The sequence below is a fragment of the Dryobates pubescens genome, chromosome 8 (assembly GCF_014839835.1).
Source record: "Dryobates pubescens isolate bDryPub1 chromosome 8, bDryPub1.pri, whole genome shotgun sequence".
In the NCBI taxonomy this organism is placed as follows: domain Eukaryota; kingdom Metazoa; phylum Chordata; class Aves; order Piciformes; family Picidae; genus Dryobates; species Dryobates pubescens.
This window is the reverse complement of record NC_071619.1, coordinates 12,330,542-12,348,269: the sequence shown is the minus strand read 5'-3', so window position 1 is coordinate 12,348,269 and position 17,728 is coordinate 12,330,542. Positions and strand designations below refer to the sequence as shown.

Below are 17,728 nucleotides of genomic sequence, written 5' to 3'. Positions count from 1 at the left end.
TGGTCCCCTGCTCCATGAGCTCTCCGTTGCTGCTTCCCACTCTGAACTGGGGTGCCACTGTTTTTCTCTGAGGCATGGCTGCCCAGCCTACGGGATAAACCAGTGGGACACCCCTGGAGATGTAGCATCCCCCATTATCCCAGGGTGCAGTGGGTCTGCAAGATGGGGCAGAGAGCCACGGAGTACATGGAATCTCAGTGGCAGAAGGAGCCAGCAGTCACCCCCAGCCAGAACCACCGTGATGAAGAGTGCATGAAGAGTGTCTCGTTCTCTGCAGCATTACCTGACTGTGTTGCCCTGTCTTGCCAGGTGAGCACAGGTACCTCTGCTATTTCCTCAAGCAGCCACTGGCACCCTAAATCAAAGGGTTGGTCCTGGCAAAGCTGAGCCAGGGTCACGTTGCAACCAAGAGAGAAAGCAGCAGGGTCTGGAAGGGGCAGGCTGCTGGTAATTCCTATCCTTATCCTATCAACACACCATGCAAAGGGTAATGCTGCTGGTGCACTGCCTGGGAACAGTCCTGCCTGCTTTTGAAGCTGAAACTCAGGTCTGGTCTAGGGTCTTCTCCTGCTTGCTTGTGCTCTGGTCCTTTTTGCTGGCTGCTCTGTGGAAAGAGAAGATGCTCTTCCAGCGCTTGGCTCCACAGCAGGTGCTGGTGGCGGAATTACCATGGCTGTTCTCAGCTGCACACCCTAACACAGGAGGCTGCTTATGGCCGGGTCCTGCTCTGGGCTTTCACAGGCTTTGATAAGCGCTCAGTGTGTCTGCTTGCTGTAGGGATGTGTGCCTCCAGCTCCACAGAGCTGGCCACGATACGTGGGGGAGTTGTTTCCATAAGGATACTGCTGTGACAGCTGTGGCTTTATGGTCTATGGTGGGAGCACAGCAGAAGGTGCTGGAGGAGCACAGGGGGATGCTGGAGCAGGGACAATGTCGAGAACTGGGTTTAAACTCACAAACATGTAGAGCAGGTGCTAAGTGAACGTGGTTGGGCTGTGGTAGAGAGCAAGATGGACAAAGCTCCATCGCAGCCATCTCGCTCTGCTCCCTCCTGCAGCCCCAGCACAGGCTGCCTCGTGTCAGGGCAGCGTTAGCAGCTCTGCACTCGACAGCCACAGCTGAGATACTCAGAGGTCACAGGTGTCCTGCCCTACAACCCCCTTGAGGTGTGAATCTAATCGCTCTGGGCTGGTCTGTCCCTGACACTGGCAGAACCGTCACTGCTTGCCCCTGCCCAGGCTGCTGGCAGCTGCAGAGCAGCTGGGTTGTGCCCCAAAGGGATTTAGGATCTGCCAGAGGGATCCTCCCCACAGGCAGGCACCTTGCTGCAGGGAGCACAGGAACCTTGCAATCCCATGTTCCCAGCCCTAGTGGTGGCAGAGCCCTAGGCTGCATGGGCAGGATTTGGTCTCTGTGGTATCCTTGCTGGTGATGGCTCTCCGTAGGGGCTATGGGACACTCCATACCTTCTCCATGCCTCTAGCCCCTGCTTTCCTAGTGGGCTCTCAAGGGAGATGAGTGCAGGAGACAGGGATCATGTCTGTGGCAGGTCTGCCCTGCTAGACCTCCCTGTGCTCAGCTCAATGGGAGGAGACAGCAAGATCTAGCAGTGGGATTTTATCTTCTGATGAGAAAGTGTGAGTCATGGAAAAGGTCTCAAACCCCATCTGAAATCCCTGGATGCATTCAGCTGTACCTGGACTGGGTCCCTGCATCCTTGGCCCATCCTTGCACATCCTGGAGATGGTGTCTGCATCACAATGTAAGCTTGGGCATCTTGTGCATGCCATGGCCATGATCCAGGGTGGTATGAAGTGCTCTAACACAGCTGATGTTTGGGAGAAACCAGTTACAGGCTGTCTCCAGGGTCTAGCTGTGGTTTTGCCTGTGACTACGTGTTCTCCACCTTCTCAAAACACAGAGTTGTTTGGGGTGGCACAGACCAGGCATGGCCCTGGACATGGGAGCTGGAAAGGGATATGGTTCCTGTGCCAGTGTAGGGTGGGGACTATAGGGATGACAGAGGCTGGAGGGCCGGGCTTCTATAAAAACCAAGGGGTGGCTTTGGGTCAGGTCCATAGAGCTGGCCAGCAAGGTGTGGTCAAGCCATGGGAGCATCAGATACCATGGGGAGAATGCCCAAATCACCACTTCTTTGGGGTTCACTGTCACTGGGCCCACCACCTCCCCCTGTGCCCCCAGCTCTTGCAGAGCTGTGCGGAGTGCCCTGGGGGATGGCTCCCCGGGGCCAGAGTCAGGATGAGCTGTGGCTTTGCTGGGCTGAGATGTCAAAGGGGCCATAACCCTGGTGTTTTGCAAACTCCTGGGGTCAGCAGTTCAGCTGCCACTGACACAGGGGCCCAGAGACACACACGGGCATTTTGGGTGGATGCTGTAAGCAAACAAATGAAGGTAGAGTTACAGCCAACGGACAGCCCCCGCTGGCCACTGCTGTTGGTTTTAGGCTTAACCCCCCCGTGGGCTGGGTGCAGCAGTCTTCTTCCTAAGAGGACCCAAACCAAAGCCAAATTGCCTCGCCTGGCTGGCTGGGAGCCCAGGCTGAAGCTGGGCAGCAAAGGGCCAGTATTTAGCATCTCTCTTTCAGCTACTCATGGCCCTGAAGGTGCCTCTGAACCCATCTCACAGAAAAGACAGTGGCCCTCAGCATTGAGTGACAGTTCCCATCTTCCTGGGTGGCCAGTGGAGCCCCATCCCACCCTGCCTGGCTTTGACACACACACCCCCCCTGCTTCCCAGCCCTACCTGATGGTGTGTGGCTGGAGACCCTCAAGGAGGGTACTGCTGCTTGGGCTGGGGCTATAATGCTGGGGAAGTTGGGCAGCCAAGTCCAGGAGATGCTGTTTGTTCTGCACAATGGGTCAGGAATAAAGTAAAGCTGCTTCAATGTCACGATCACACACATACTCATCCACATGTCCACGCATGTCACCCCTTCCCCATGCACATATGTCATGGCCATTCCTGGTCAGGCTGCTTTTTCATTCAGGAATGCCCAAGCCTTGGGTTTGAATCACTCCAGGCTGGGGATGCCACCTTCTCCCTAAGCTGCTCCCACATTAACTGCCCTCACTGGTCTTTGGTCTTTGTTTCTGACTTGTTAGCTTGAGCCCAACTCTCAGACTCCTTGTGGATCCCTCCCCAAGCTAGGTGGCTGCAGAGCCATCCCTCCTTGCAGATGGATGTGATCTGGGGGTACACTTCCTCTTCAGTGTCCTCCATAAGGCTCCTGGCCTTGCTCAGCTCTGACAGATCTTTAGCTGTGTGCCTGGTCCACATCTGAGCTCTCCTTGTGCAGTGGTTGTCGATGCCAGAGATGAAAGCAGTGCTGGTGCTGGCAGAGTTGAACGCTGCTGTGAGGCATGGGCTTAACACCAATGGAAAATCCCTCCATGGACTGCCCTGGATGAACTCCTGCCCTGCTTGGGGATCAGGAGCAAGGCTGCCAAATGCTGAGCCACCCAGAGCTACCCCTGCCACACTGATGTGGGTGGTGAGCTCACCTCCAAATCACCCAGCCTAGATGGAAAGAAGAGCCCAGTTTTGACTGCTCTGCATCGCTGCCTGGGAGTCAGCACATGGCCACTGGAGAATGATGGAGCCAATATTGACAGCAGTATTCCAGGAGTACAACCTGAAATGATGGAAGCAAAGGCCACATTTCTAGAAAGCTGCTGGAGGGACAGGGGATGGTGAAATAGTCTCCAGAGGGCAGAGGAAGGAACCCAGTTCCCAAAAATGAAGCTGTTAGAGCAGATTGCTAATGAGGGAACTAACAGGGCCACCTCATCCAGGTTGGTCCTGAACAGGGCTGTGCACAGCTCCAGGGGACTAACCAGAATATAGGGGTGGTCTCCTGTCCTGATGTTCCCACCACCCATGAAACATATCTCAACCCTTCTGCTAGTAATTGAATAGAGAGGAAAATTAATTGTGAGCAGCTGTGTCTCCCTCCCCACTCCTCATTTGCCCCAGGGCTACCTTGGTATTGTGGGTAGCGAAGACAAGGTCATTCCCATGTAACACATCCTGGTGGGGTTTGGCCAAGTTTCTTCCCTTCGAGGGGGGAGCAGGTTAATGGCAAGTGGTGGGATCGCCTCAGGCTGCTCCATGCTGCTCAGCCATAGAGGAGCTGCCCTTGGCTCCGAAACGCCCCATTAATGCTGTGGTCCCTTTGTGAAGGATCAGCAGGCAGGGCTGGAGGTGCTGGGGCTGGAAAGGTGAGGATGGAGGAGGCTAGCATCCCTCTTACTCTGCTGGGAAAGCCCCAAGTGTTTATTTTGGGGTGGCAAAAGCTGGTTTGTGACCAAGCATCCTCTAGGTACAGCTGTGCAAGAAGTACAGGATCCTGTTTTTCATGTGTTTTGGCTCTCTGTCGTGTGGTGCTGGAAGGAGATGCTTGGGTGCAGGGCAGTGCTGCCTGTGCTCCAGTGTCCTCCTCTTTCTGTGCCCCAGCCTTTGCCTAACCCTCAGCCACACACCAGCCATCTACTGCTCACACTATCAGTTCCCTTTCAAAGGCAACTGCTCTGCAAACTCTTGGAGCTCCCTGTGCCAGCAGAGAAGGTCTCCTCACCCTCCATCTGGCTCTGTGTTGCAGTGTGCTGCTCTCCTCTATCTAGTGCTGTGGTCCTGCCGATGTCCCTGGCCTGGCAGAAGCAGGGAACTGTGCTTGTTGGCCCCACTCTGCAAGTGATAGCAACCTCTGCCTTGTAGTTTCCCTTGGTAAAGAGATATTCAAGCCAAACATCCTGCAGATGTTTTGCATAGCCATCACTCCAAATTCCCCCAGCCTCCTCTTGCGGTGTGAACTCCCAGTTTGCTAGGAGCCCTTGTCTCCACTTGTCCAAGTTTGGACTGGTTGCTCCTAAAGCTGTGGTTGGTGTCACTTTTCTTGGCTTTGCCTTTCTGAAATAAGTGATACTCATGGGGAGATTTTAGGCTGATGCTCAGGGAGGAGCTGATAACAGCTACAACTTGATGGCTTTAACCTCTTGTGAGGAGCAGGGGCTTGCTCTGCTGTCCCTCACCCTGCAAAAGCAGAGGGGTGTCTGTGGACCACTTCTGACCTGGGCCAGGCAAGACAGGAATAATGTGCTACAAGAAACAGGCTAGGGGCTAGAGCTGGGATCTGAGCTGTGTCCTGCAGATGTGTGAAGGAGCATCCTGGGAGATAGTAAGGATGTTGCTGAGGTGACCCTGGTGAGGGGGATACAGTGCTGAGGGTCACAGAGGGAATGGGGAGGGACCCCCATAGCACCCACTGCACTCTCTTCAGTCTCTGCTGTACAGCAGCACAGGCAGCCCCCTCACCGGGGTTTTACAGCCCCTCACCTGCTGCCTCTCCATCACCTCAAACCCTCTCCTGGTCTGCCTACTGTTAGAATGCAGTCTAGGCTGCTCCAGGAGCTACTTCCAAAGTTCCTGGCTGCCAGGGGAGCCTACGTGGGATACACAGGAGGAGGAGAAATGGGGAAGGTCTGGGAGCAAGACTGTACTCCAGTCAGGTTGGAACAGACATCTCCATGTCCTGTTTGCTCTCTCAGCTCCTGCTTCTTGATGTTGCAGCCCTGCAGCTGTGCCTGGGCACCCTCAGCTTTATGGGAAAAGCTATGAGAGGGCTGCAGTTCATATTGCCAGTGTTCAATGCTTTATCTGCAGCATTTAGCATCCCTGGAAAACACATAATACATGAGCTGTCCTCTGAGGGAAACACACTCCTGTGCCTGCTCAGCCTAAACATGGTCCCAGTTCTGCACATTAGGACAATGGAGCAGCAGGTCACCGAGACAGGACCTGACAGAACCACGCTGGTAGCTTACTCCAGGGATCACAGGCTGATGGCTGCCTGGAGTGCTGGGGACACAGCAGGTCCTCAGGTATTTCTGTCAGGAGAGAATTTCTTCCGCCAGCTCCGCAGCAGCTTGGCCCGAGGCCCAGCTGGTCGTGAGAGTGCTGGTCTGGAGTTTCCCTGCTCCACAGGAGAGCCAGACAAGCCACTTAACCTCAGTGCCTGGGGAGGGAAGGGACCCCCACCCTGTGGACCGGGGGGCTTAGCTCAGATGGCCTGTGAAGGAGCTGATAGGCAGGCTGATTTCCCTTGTGCTGCCTTGAACAGGGCAAATACTTTCAGGAAAGGTTTTGGTTTTTACTTAAAAAGCCAATGGGGGGATGGGGTTGGGGGTGCGTGTGTGTGTCATTCTGGGTGCAGACAGGGCTCACCCTACGGTGGGCTAGGAAGCACGAAGGGAAGAAGGCAAATGCCTCTGCACAGCCACTCAACTTCCCTTCAAAGAGCAGATCGTGGCCAAGAGCCAAGGCAGCAGCAGAGGTGGCACAAGCGTGGCAGCCGTGATGCTCTCCTTGTCTGCCGTCACCAACCCACTCATGTCACTCCCCTGCCCACAGGACAGGGGCTGTAGGGACTTCGGCTGTGAGCCCGAGGGTGGCCGGCAGGAGCATCGTCTGTCACTTGCTGTCAGATGGGAGTGTGGCTGCGCCTGGGTGATCCCGCACCGGCTTGGTTTTACAGCCATGGCTGGCACTTGAGCCTGTTTGCTGAGGGCAAGGGGCACGCGGGCTGTCAGCCTGCTGCTGCCTCTGACCCTGCACAGGACATCATAAATCTCCTGGTTTGAGGCAGCCTGGGCTATTCCGGACACGGCGCTGTGGGACGTGGTGTGGGGTGTGCAGGGGAATGTGTGGCCCAACCTCTGCACCCGCTGTAGGTGAAGCAGAGGGGGCTGATGGTGAGCGAGAGCAGCATCTAGGAAAGAAGCAGTGCCTAAAGCCCTTTAGCTTTATCTATATATAAAAGTGATGTCTGAATTCAGAGCGTGGGGAACATCCAGTGCTGCTGCTCTGACTTTGCCTTGTTTTTCTTAGGCAAGCCAAAGAGGTGGGTTTGAGGAGCCACCTCACCTGTGCTGTGGCACATCAGCTGTTTGCATGGCTCGTTGTGGAGGGTTTCTCTCCTGAGCTCATTAGCTGGGTGGATGAGCTGAGTGCATAAGCATGTACTGCCCATGGTAACCCATTCCTGCTTCAGCTGAGCACCTTCAGTACGCATCCTGTCCGTTCCTGTGGTGCTCCTGAAGCCTTCCAGCTAAACACATGCTTGGCCCAAGATTTCTTTCAATATGTAGGAAAACTCTTCAGAAACATACCAGTGCTCTGCACCAAGAAAAAGGGAAGGAAAATGCACAGGGGGCTGGTTTTGCAAGAAATTTTGTCCAGAGCAAGGCAGTTTCTCACCATGTGCTGTGTCTTGACAATACTGGTGCAGGAGCTGTGTGTCTCCTTGAGCCAGCAGTGCTCAGGGGGACAGTGCTCATGTTCCCCTGTCTGCCTCAGCACCCTTTGGCAGTGATGATACTGGGCAGGACCAGGTGATACCATGGCAGCCCTGGGAGAGCCATCACCTGAGGTGACTGTAGGCAGCATTTTGGGATAAAAGGCTGAGTGCCTAGTGAGGAGAGGCAGGGAGACATGCACGTTTGGGCTCACTGGGTGCTTGAGCAAGGGGGGAAAATCTGTGAGCTGGATGTCAGCATGTGTGTGTATGTGGGAGAAATGCCCTGTGACTGCAGCTAGCATGTGCCTGTGTGTGCAGGGTTGGGGGCGGTTTGGGGCTGTGCTTCAGGAACTGGGGTGAGCAAAGAGGAGCGTGTGCGTGTGTCTGTGCTGTGGGGTGCAGAGAGTGTGTGTAGGGGGGCTGCGTGTGTGAGGGGTGGGAGCAGGAAGGAGGGGGCTGCATGGGCACGGCTGTATGCGTATGCAAGCAGTGAGTACATGCAAGGGTCTGCATGGGTGTGCATGTGCTTGTGCGGGGCTGTGTGTGTGCAGAGCTGGGTGCGAGTGCAAGGCTGCGTGTGTGTGGGTGCAGGGCTGTGTGTGTGTGTGTGTGTGTGTGTGCGTGTGCGGCGGTGCAGCCCCGCCGCTCTGTCACTCAGAGGCCGGCTGACAGGAGCTGCCTCTCCAGCGGCGGCAGATAGCGCTGATTGCTGATTCGAGGAAACAAAATAGCAATTGTAATTATGGGCTCTGATAAGATAAAGGAGGGCGCGGGGAGCGCGGGGACCGGCAGCGGGGCACGGCCGGCAAATTAGCAGCTGTCACTCAGCGCCGAGCAGGCGGCGCCGGCCTCGGCCAGGTACCGGCCCCGGGGGCCGCCTGCCGCAGCCGCCCCACCGCAAGCCCCCGCCCCGGTGCGCAACAGGTGGCGGGGCCGGGAGTGCCGGGGCTCGACGGAACAATGCAGCCCTCGGCGGCCTTGCCCGGGCTGCGGGGCTGAGCCCCGTCCCGCCGCCACCGTCCGGTCCTATGGCCCCGCAGGGCCGGTCCTGAGTGCGCCCGACCGCCCCACCAGGTAAGCTCCAGGGGCAGGGATGCTCGAGAGGGTGGGGGGTGTCCCGCTGCCCGCTCCTCACCCCGGCTGCGGTATTTACTGAGCCGCGCTCACTCTCGAAACTCAGGTTCCCTCCATCCCACCCCGGTAATCCCTTTAATGTCTGGCACGTCCCGGGAGGGCTTGCCCGCCGGGTCCCAATCCACACCACGCCCGCGGAGGGGCGACCCCAGCGAGGAAGTGTGGTCCCGACGCCCCCTCCCTTCTTCGCAGCCCTTAAACCCCCTTTTACACATGGGGGAACTGAGGCACGGGGGTGAGGAGGGCATCCCGTCGGCGGCTGCCTGCGGATCCCAGCCCTTAAGCGCCAGTCCCCGGGCTCGGTGATACCTGACCCGCCTCGGCAGGTACCGCTGGGCTGGGGACGGGAGCGGGGACAGCGGTCCGGCCGGGCTTCCCTCTGCGGCAGCGGCCGCCCCTCGGCCACGCCTGTCCCCGCCGTCGGGGCTGCGGGCCGGCCTGGCCGCCTCCCGGGGCGGCAGCGGGGCCGAGGAACGGGGCGGGGGGCTCCCCGCGGCTGGGGGCTGCCGGCCGTGCGCCCCGGAGGCTGGGCGGGTGGACGAACCGCTTTCCCCTCTGTAGCCTCTTGTGCCCTCCTTTCCTCGGGGCGAGGACGTGCCGGCTGGTCGAGAGAAGCTGAGGAACCGAGGCAGCGCCGCGCCGCCCCCCCAGGCTCTTTCCCCGAGCTGCTGCTGCCGCCGCCGCTGGGCCCCGGGCTCCCGGCCTCGCACCGGCTCCGCGATGGACCCCTGCTCCTCGCTCTTCAGCTACGTGTGAGTATCAGCAGCCCCGGCCCTCCCGCCCCGGGCCCGCAGACCCCCCGGTTCACACCTCACTCCTGCTTTCTCTCTCCCCCCTCCCAGGTTAATGCACTTGTTGGTACTCTGCCTGCAAGCTCAGGTAAGTGCCCGCCTGGCCGCCCAGCTTTGTTCGCCCCTCGGGGATGAGGGGGTGCCCCGCAGGCGCTGCCGAGCGCCCGGGCTCTGGAGGGAAGAAGGGAGGAGGAACAGTTTAAAACAGTGGCCGGGTCGTAAAAAGCTGAGGCCAAGGGGAGAACCCCTCTGGGCTGCGAAATGAAGTGCAGGAGACTCGGGCAGAGGGCACCCCGCTTTCAAGGAGTTGTGCCGGGTTATTTTTAAGTAGCATTAGGTGTCGTCCCTCCCCGACTCTAAATGGCACTGTGGATACCTCTGTTCCTCTTGTCTGGGGATTTCTTTCCTATACCACTTCATCCTAAAAGTAAAGAGGAATTAAGAAGGGGGAAGTATCTCACCCCCTCTACAACCTTAGTGAAAATCGCGGGTTTTGATCGAGCTTAAAACCGCCAGGCTTTCAGCACCGCTGCTTTGGTATCGCTGGAGACAGAAAGTGTCATGACTAGATTAAACAGCCCGGGCAGAGGCTGTGCAGTACCCGCATACCAGCAGGCACTCCTCGCTGCGAGTGCAGCACCTCCAAACCGGGGCAAAAACCCCCCTAAGCCCCCCCTCCCCCGAGCTCACAGGTGCAGAAGCTTTGTTTAAAATGCCCTCTAAGCTTCTTTTTCTTTCTTTTTTTTTTTTAAACTTATTTTTTTTCCCTCTCCTTTAAAATTTTCCTGGAAGCTTGGGGCAAGGAAAAAAAAAAGGTAGCAATTTTTTTTTTTTTTTTCTTTTTAAAAAGAAATCAAGTTTCCAGCTGAAAAGCGAAGGGAACAAAGTGCTGGGAATGTGCAGTTGTGTAAAAACATAGCTGTAATATTTTTGGAGTATGGAGAGATGGAGACCAAACAGCAGCATGGCTAATGACCTCTCCTCCACATGGTACCCTCATCAGAGCCGGGGAGAGAATCCTGCTGCCTTATCCAAAACCCGTCTATAGGAAACACACAGGCACAGGCAGAAGTGGAGGGAGAGAGATGACATTGACAAGGGGAGGATGTCTCTATAAAGCCAGCTTTGGGAGGGCAGCCACTTTTGCTTTTATTTTTTTATTTCCCCCCCCCCCCCCAACCCCCCCTTCTTGTTGTTGTTTAAGATGGGAGGAAATCTTCCCATTTGACGTGGGGGTGGGGGGTGGGGGGTAGTCCCAGCCTTCTGATGTTGAAAGGAGCTATCTCCTAACATTTGCTCAGAATACATCTTTATAAATGTCAGGGAGCAGCGAAAGTTTCCAGACTTAAAAGAGGGATTTGAGACGAGGGGGGAAAAAAGACTTGTGTGCAAGCTTGCGAGCCGAGACTGAAGGGGGGGAGCAGGTTTGGCCACTCGGGAAAATCATTTAAAGCTCGGGAGCATCCACGCTGGTCTGGAGGGCACGGGCTCAGCTGCCGCTCTGGGGCTAACGGGTTTGGTGTGTCCTGTGGGGCTGGGGACAGCCCTGCTGCTGGCATCAAACAGCTGGCTGCCGAGGAGGGACACGTCTGCGTGGGTAGCGCGTTGATGTCCTTGGATTATTCTGCCACAGAACACCTCGGGCTGGGGCATGGTTTTATTATGATTCTTGAACCTGATAGCTCTGCCTTCTCTGGGGAATTTGAAGTGTATGTATTTGAAGTGGGGTTTCTGGGAGCACCTAAAAAGCCTGGGACCCAGAGGAAAGGCAGCTGGTGAGACCGATGGGGCAGCAGTTGGGGTACGTGTCTGGGGTAACTGGAGCAGTAGTATGTTCCTGCAGGGGTGAGGGGGATGTGAGACAAATGTGTCGACCCCTTAGGGGTGTGGGGGGCAACTCAGTGGCATACTGCATATCCCCCCTACCCTGGACCCCCTTCAGCTCCCAGTCTTGATGCTGATCTCTAGTATCCCACCAAGTCCTGGGGAGGCCTCTGAGGTCACCGAGCCCTGTTGTGCTACCGACTCACCTGCACCTCTCTGCTTTGGGCACATCTGGAGCAGGCACAGCTCTGTAAAGGGCTCTGGCCGCTGCACCCCAGAGCTTAATTCCCCTTCTCCTGCGGGAGCTTTGCTGATACAGAAGCTACCACCGTGGTCCCGGCTCTGCGCCTCCCTGTAAAGCCCGGCTGGAGGCCAGCGATCTCGGCTCGAGCCCATTCACCCCTCTGAGGAGTAGAGATTATAATGGTGTCGTATATTTTTTAATTTCCTAAAGGTAACTGTTCAGTCCCCACCTAATTTTACACAGCATGTGAGGGAGCAGAGCCTGGTGACGGATCAGCTCAGCCGGCGGCTCGTCCGTACCTACCAGCTGTACAGTCGGACCAGTGGGAAACATGTGCAGATCTTGGACAACAAGAAAATCAATGCGATGGCAGAGGATGGGGACGTGCACGGTAAGGACGCGCCGTGGGGGCGGGCGGCGCTGGGGAAGCTGGGGAGGTGTTTGCGACCCGGCGCTGCGATTGATGGTTTCCGTCTTGTTTGTTAGCCAGAAATCATTAAAATCATTCGGCTCTCGGTGGCTTGTAAAGGGAGAACATAGGGGTCAGTGATCAGTGGCTGCGTGATTCAAGGTGAGGGCAGGTTTCCCCGTGCTGAGGGAAGGGACCAGCGCTGGCAGGATGGGCTCCGCTCTTTTCTTTCATTCTGGGTTTGCACCTGACTCATGAGGGCTTGGGGGCTGTGGTCTGCTGAGCGGCACCAGCCATTGCAGTGCACATCTTTGCAGGGCTGGGTGTCTTGGAAGCTTGCTTTTGGAAAAGAGATGGAAAGGAAAGTTGGAAAAGAAGGAGGGTCTGCGTGTGTGTGTGTGTGAATGGATGCTTTGGAAGCCTTCTCTCAAGTAAAACTCTCTGAGGCAGCGTTTTCCTGATGTAGCTCCTCATCCCTCCCCAAAACAAATCCTGAGCTGAGGGGTTAGGGAGGCAGTTGGCTGTGGGTGGAGATGCTGCAGCATCTCCAGAGACAAGAAAAGGGGGGAGAAGGGGAAACGCTACTGAGCATGAGAGCCGGTGCTACACTGTGGCCCCTTTGCCATCATCCTGGCCCTGGCAACCCTTCTCCAAACCTCCCACCACACCGGGGCAAGAGGACCCATCCCTCCTCTGGGGATGCTGGAAGCCCAAACAATTTGATGGTGTGCACTGATGACACATTGGGATGGTCAAACGCTGCACAGGGGTCAGTGGGGCCAGCGACTCCCAGCACCACCAGGCCTGATCCTGCATCTGGATCGGGGTGGCGCCTGCCTTCGCCTGTGTCGTGTGTAGGAATCGCAACTCTTTCTCTTTGGCATTAGCTGCAATTTCCCTTTCTTGCTTGGGGAGATTAGTCAAAATGCTTTTCTTCCTTCCCCTTCTGTTGGTTTGTTGTTTTTTTTTTCTTTTCCTTCCTTATGCTTTGGCTGAAAATTTCCTGCTGGTCTTCAGCAGTTCAAGCGAAGCACAGAAATGCCATCTACACGGTATTCCATCCCTCCCTCCATCCAGCATTAATCTTCCAAATGAGCTATTCCCATCCTAGAGCAGCCCTGCCTTGAAAGGGCATTAGCTAATTTTCCCAGGCAAAATATCCTGTCCTGTTTTAGACCTGTAATTCTCAGATTGAAAAGGCAGCGTAGCGCACGTTTAAGCAACGACCAGGTTTAAATAAGGCCAGGAGGAGGGGACTGGTGGTGGCTCGAAAAACTCCATTAAAACGTAATAAAAAAGGTTAAGCATTTGAAGAGCTGAGGAGGCGAACGAAGACTGATCTAAACCAGAAAGAGAGCAAGCAGTTTTTCAGATGTAAAGTGTTTCTCTTTTTTTTTTTTTTTGAAGAGTTGCAAGTCTGTAAATGTTAAAATAGAGGTTCAGGATTGTTCTATATGAATCTCCAGGGAGGCCCCCATGTCTGGAAGAACTATTAAAACGCTTCTTACTTTCACCTTTTTTAACGTTTCCTGAATACTTTCTCCTCTTCGCAGTCCAGTTGGGGGATCAAGTGTGTCTCGCTGCATTTTTTCAGCGTTTACGTAGCCACTTTCCCTTCAAAGTCTGTGCATTGGACATAATTTTACTGGGATAAATCTGTCACTTAAGTGAAAGAATAGAGTTGAAAATGTTAAGCTCCACCCCCCCCTTCAAAAAAGAAAAGGGGGGTGGGGGGGGTGGGGGAAGGAAGGGAAGGACTCCCCCAAAATGTTCTTTAGAAATTCACTTTTAAAGAGGAGCTCTCCTTTCTGAGCTTGTGCCTTGTGCCTTCCTTTTGCAATCTCATTTTTGGGGGTGGGTGTGTGAAAGAGGTTGATTTATTCTCGCAGATGACCCCTTTCCCCACGCTGACGTTTTTACGGCCGGCTTGACATCGAGTCCGGCGTTTTCGGTTATCTGTCTCGGTTGTCAATATTTGATTGGATTTTTTTTTTTTTTCTTTTAATTCTAAGGGAATGTGGGTGGCTGGTGCAGCTCAGCTCATCCCTCCTGGCCATCAAACAAACCGCCACTGGCTGCAGTCTGGAGCTAAAGCCTGTGAGTGGCCAGGGGTGCCAGCGCGGCTCCCTGCCAGCTTGCCGCTTTTTGTCTGTGCCCAGGGTTTTCTGATGGTTGAGGCTGGGGTTTGTGTGGTTCATGGGTCACTTGCAGGGGTCTGGGGGTGCAGGTCCCCGGGGACAGGTTGTCCTCATCCTTGACTGGTGGGGCCAGAGCTGTGTGCTGGCTGGGCTAGTGTGGGGTGGCAAACCCAGCTAGTGGCTGTAAATCATGGGGCCAAAAAAGGCCAAAAGGGAAGCGATGTGCATCTTTAAAGTGGGGTTTTGTGCTCGCTGGGGCTGAGGCCTCCCTGTTCCCTCCCTCCCTGCTCTTTCTATCTCTTGGAGAGAAAAATCAATTCTTCTCAAACCTTTTACTGCCTCTGAGATCAATTCCCCTCCCTTTCCCCAATACAGATAAATAGGGGGTCACCATCTCAGATGTTCATTTGCAGTGTCATGCCTGGGTTTTGGGATGCTCAGTGTGTGTCAGGCGTTGGTGCTGGGGTGGCACAGCCTGGCATTGGCTCTTCCTAAATTTCTCAGCACTAAGTCCAGAGTGTGCCCTGCTAGGAATAGGGGGCTGTTGGTGCAGTGCAGTTTGGGGGTGAAAGCTGCTGCAGGGTGATGTTGGCAGGAGGAAGTGGAGGGAAGAGGTGCTTGCATGTATACTGAGCCTTGTTTGCATGGCAGCACCACATTAGCTGGCCCCAGCAAATGTTGGGATGTCCTTTCTGTTGCTCAGCTTGGCTGCAGCCAGCAATACCTGTTTACTGTCCCCACCCTTGGTGCCACTTAACCTCTGCAAGTGCCTGCAATGTGAGTGGTGCAGGATCAGGGTATTTCAGATGCAGAAAGCAGCAGTTTGCTCCTAGCCCAGAGTGTGATTTAGGCTGACATTAGCATGTATGTGTGTCCAGAGCTACCTTCTGCCATTCAAAGCAACCTGCAACACCCGCCAGCTCCAGAGCCACATCACTGCCCTAGCTGGGGCTTGCTGATGGCTGAGCATCCTGGGGTAGATCTGTACAAGCTGAGATGGACCACAGTCCCGAGCAGACCAAACAGCCTTTGTGCAGAGATGGGAGAGGAGAAATAAAGCAGCAGTGGACTTTTTCCCATAGCAAGGCTACAGACTTGGAAGCTTTGTGGGTTGTGCTCTAGTTACCTTGCCAAATTGTGCTTACATCCTAGGGGCTGATGCTGTGCAAGAGGTGATTTGGGTTAGATGGAACAGTCTCAGCTGGCTTTTCAGTGCCACGGGGAAATCTTTGGTGCTGGGCACAGCATAGCCTTTTTGAGGTGCAAACAGGTAGCCAGCATCCTTGTTGGAATTTACCCCTGGGAAAGGAGCTGGCTCTGGGGATGGCAGCTGCAGGGCCGGGGAGAAGGATGCCCTGTCCCCATCCTCCTCCTTCCCTGGGGATGGATGGGCTTCGGGGCTCAGGTTCCCAGGGCGGAGGCAGGGAGGGAAGGTGACAGGTCTATTTATAGGCGGCCCATCGACCCGGCGATTTGCATAGCTCCTTCGGAAGTCGATCGATGCCTCCATTAAAAAACTGAGACCAAATCAATACGCCCTCTCAACTCGTGCAAAGGTGAAAGGCATTAAAAGGATGGTCGTACCCTTCACGCCTCCCCTGCCAGCTGCAAAGTCACTGTTTCTCCTGCAGCCCCGGTGCAGCAGAGGGGCGTGGAGCAGTGTCCCCTGGGCTGGGGACAGCTGGCAGCATGCAGTGCTCTTTCAGAGGGTGCCTGCCTGTTTTCTGCCTGCAGGCTCACCTACACCTGCCTTGGTTGGCAGCACAGCTGGCTTGTTCTCTGTTGGCGTGTGTGTGCCCTGCTCATTGCCCTGTCTGCCTTCTGGGACACCTCTGTGGCACCCAAACTATTGAACACTATGGAGTAGGAAAGGCTGAAGTACCCTCCATGGTTGAAGTCATGCACAGACACAGTGGCAGAGTAGAGGGGTTAAGGCTGGCTCTTAACCTCATGCCTTGACTTTGGTGCACTTTCTGGTCCAGCTGTCTCCCTGCCCAACGTGTGCTCACTGTGCCAAGCATCAGGCATTGCTGGGCTCTCTCTTCCTGTGCCTGCTCCAGCCCAGAGACCCTCTGACCTCTCTCTTTCCTCTTGCTGCTCTCCTCAGCCAAGCTCATTGTGGAGACTGACACCTTTGGGAGCCGTGTGCGCATCAAGGGGGCAGCCACAGGTTTCTACATCTGCATGAACAAGAAGGGGAAGCTGATCGGCAAGGTAGAGTGCTGGGCTTAAGGGCATGGGAGAGCGAGGGATGCCCTGCGGGTGCTGAGCAGGGCAGCCTGGGTCAGAGGTGCTCCTGTCCAATATGGAGCCCATTGGTAGGGATGGGCAGATGAGATGGGAATCCCAAGGGCTCAGCCAGCGCAACCCTTTGGAGGGCAAGGGGATGAACTGTCCTGCAGCTCAGGCCACAGGAGAGGAGGAGGAGGAGAGCAAGGGAGGCAGGCGGGTGCCGTGTGAGGAGCATTCCTTGCTTCTCCCCGAACAAATAGGCGGATTGCTGGGCTATTCTCCCCGATTACATGGTACAAGTGCCAGGAATGTTAAGATGCTCTGTGAGGCTGGCCCCAAGGCCAGGCCTGCCGTGTGCTTCAGTTAGTCACGCTCCCTCTGAGCCTCGAAGCTCCCTCCCCAGGGCCAGAGGGGGCTGGATGTGCAAGATCCTGCTGGGACAATTGTCTGAGAGGTTTTTCTATGGTGGCTCTTTCCCTGGGGCTGGCCAGTGCGGGTCCCCTCCCTGGCCCTGCTGCTGCTCATAATGGAGAACTTGCACCCCAGCTTCCCCCATGCTCCTACCTTCTGTGGGCACCATTCTCAAGTCACCTATTTGGTCCCTTGAGGGCCCTCCCATGCTAAACACCCACAGGGGAATAGGGTAAGTGGGTGTATTGCCACTAAGATGGTCTTGCTTCTGGTGCTAATGGTGGAATTCAGCTTTGGCATGAATGGGAGCAGGATGGGAGTGGGTAAAAGTCTTCATGTGGGTGCAGTGGAAGTGAAGGCTGGGACAAGCCAAGCTGGGACTTGCAATTCAGTGCTGGCATCACTCTGGAGATGTGAGCTGCAATGAGTAGCATCTGGCCATGCTACAATACCTACTCCCCACAGCTTTTCTAATGAAAAGCAGATATTGGGCAATTCTGACCTGTAGGAGAAAACAGTGGGGAAAATTGAGCCCTTGGCTGCCCTCAAGCATCGCAACCCTGCTGCAGGGTGGAGTAGTGAGGAAGAAGCCTCTGCCCGAGCGCCCGTTGCTTACACGTCCTCCTCTGTTCCCTTCTCAGAGCAACGGCAAAGGCAAGGACTGTGTCTTCACGGAGATCGTCCTGGAGAACAACTACACAGCACTGCAGAACGCCAAGTACGAGGGCTGGTACATGGCCTTCACCCGCAAGGGTCGCCCGCGCAAGGGCTCCAAGACCCGGCAGCACCAGCGGGAGGTGCACTTCATGAAGAGGCTTCCCAAGGGACACCAGACCACCGAGCCCCACAGACGCTTTGAGTTCCTCAACTACCCCTTCAACCGGAGAAGTAAAAGGACTAGAAACTCTAGCTCCAGGGCGGGTCCTTGACGTGCCTGCCTGCGCCCACCCTGCCGCCTACACCCCTCCTGGAGGCCTCTCCTCTGAGTTGGTCGACTATCTGTAGAGACTTTCCCGTATGGGTATTAAACAAAAAAGGGAGGGAGGGAGGGAGGAGGGGGGGAGAATGATATTAAAAAAAAAACAAAAAAACACAAAACCCCAACAACAAAAACAAGGGGGGGAAAAAAAATATTACCTACTCTAGTTGTTGATAATTTTGTGGGGGTTGGTTTGCTTTTTACATAAAAAAAGAACAAAAACAAAGAGAAAAAAAAAAGAAGAGAGAGGCTCT

General features: G+C 55.4%; 1 protein-coding gene across 2 annotated transcripts; it reads left to right on the top strand.

The window, feature by feature from the left end:
- Positions 1-8,470: 8,470 nt before the first annotated feature.
- FGF8 (fibroblast growth factor 8) lies at positions 8,471-17,511 on the top strand. 2 transcript variants are annotated; one of them, XM_054163933.1, is made up of 5 exons: positions 8,471-9,198; positions 9,289-9,325; positions 11,549-11,696; positions 15,960-16,066; positions 17,137-17,511. In XM_054163933.1, exons 1-5 carry the CDS (start codon positions 9,167-9,169, stop codon positions 17,422-17,424), a joined length of 612 nt encoding a protein of 203 aa, XP_054019908.1. In that variant the 5' UTR covers positions 8,471-9,166; the 3' UTR covers positions 17,425-17,511. The 2 variants fall into 2 exon arrangements, with proteins under 2 accessions (XP_054019908.1, XP_009906419.1); XM_009908117.2 differs by having other exon boundaries at positions 11,516-11,696.
- Positions 17,512-17,728: the final 217 nt, after the last annotated feature.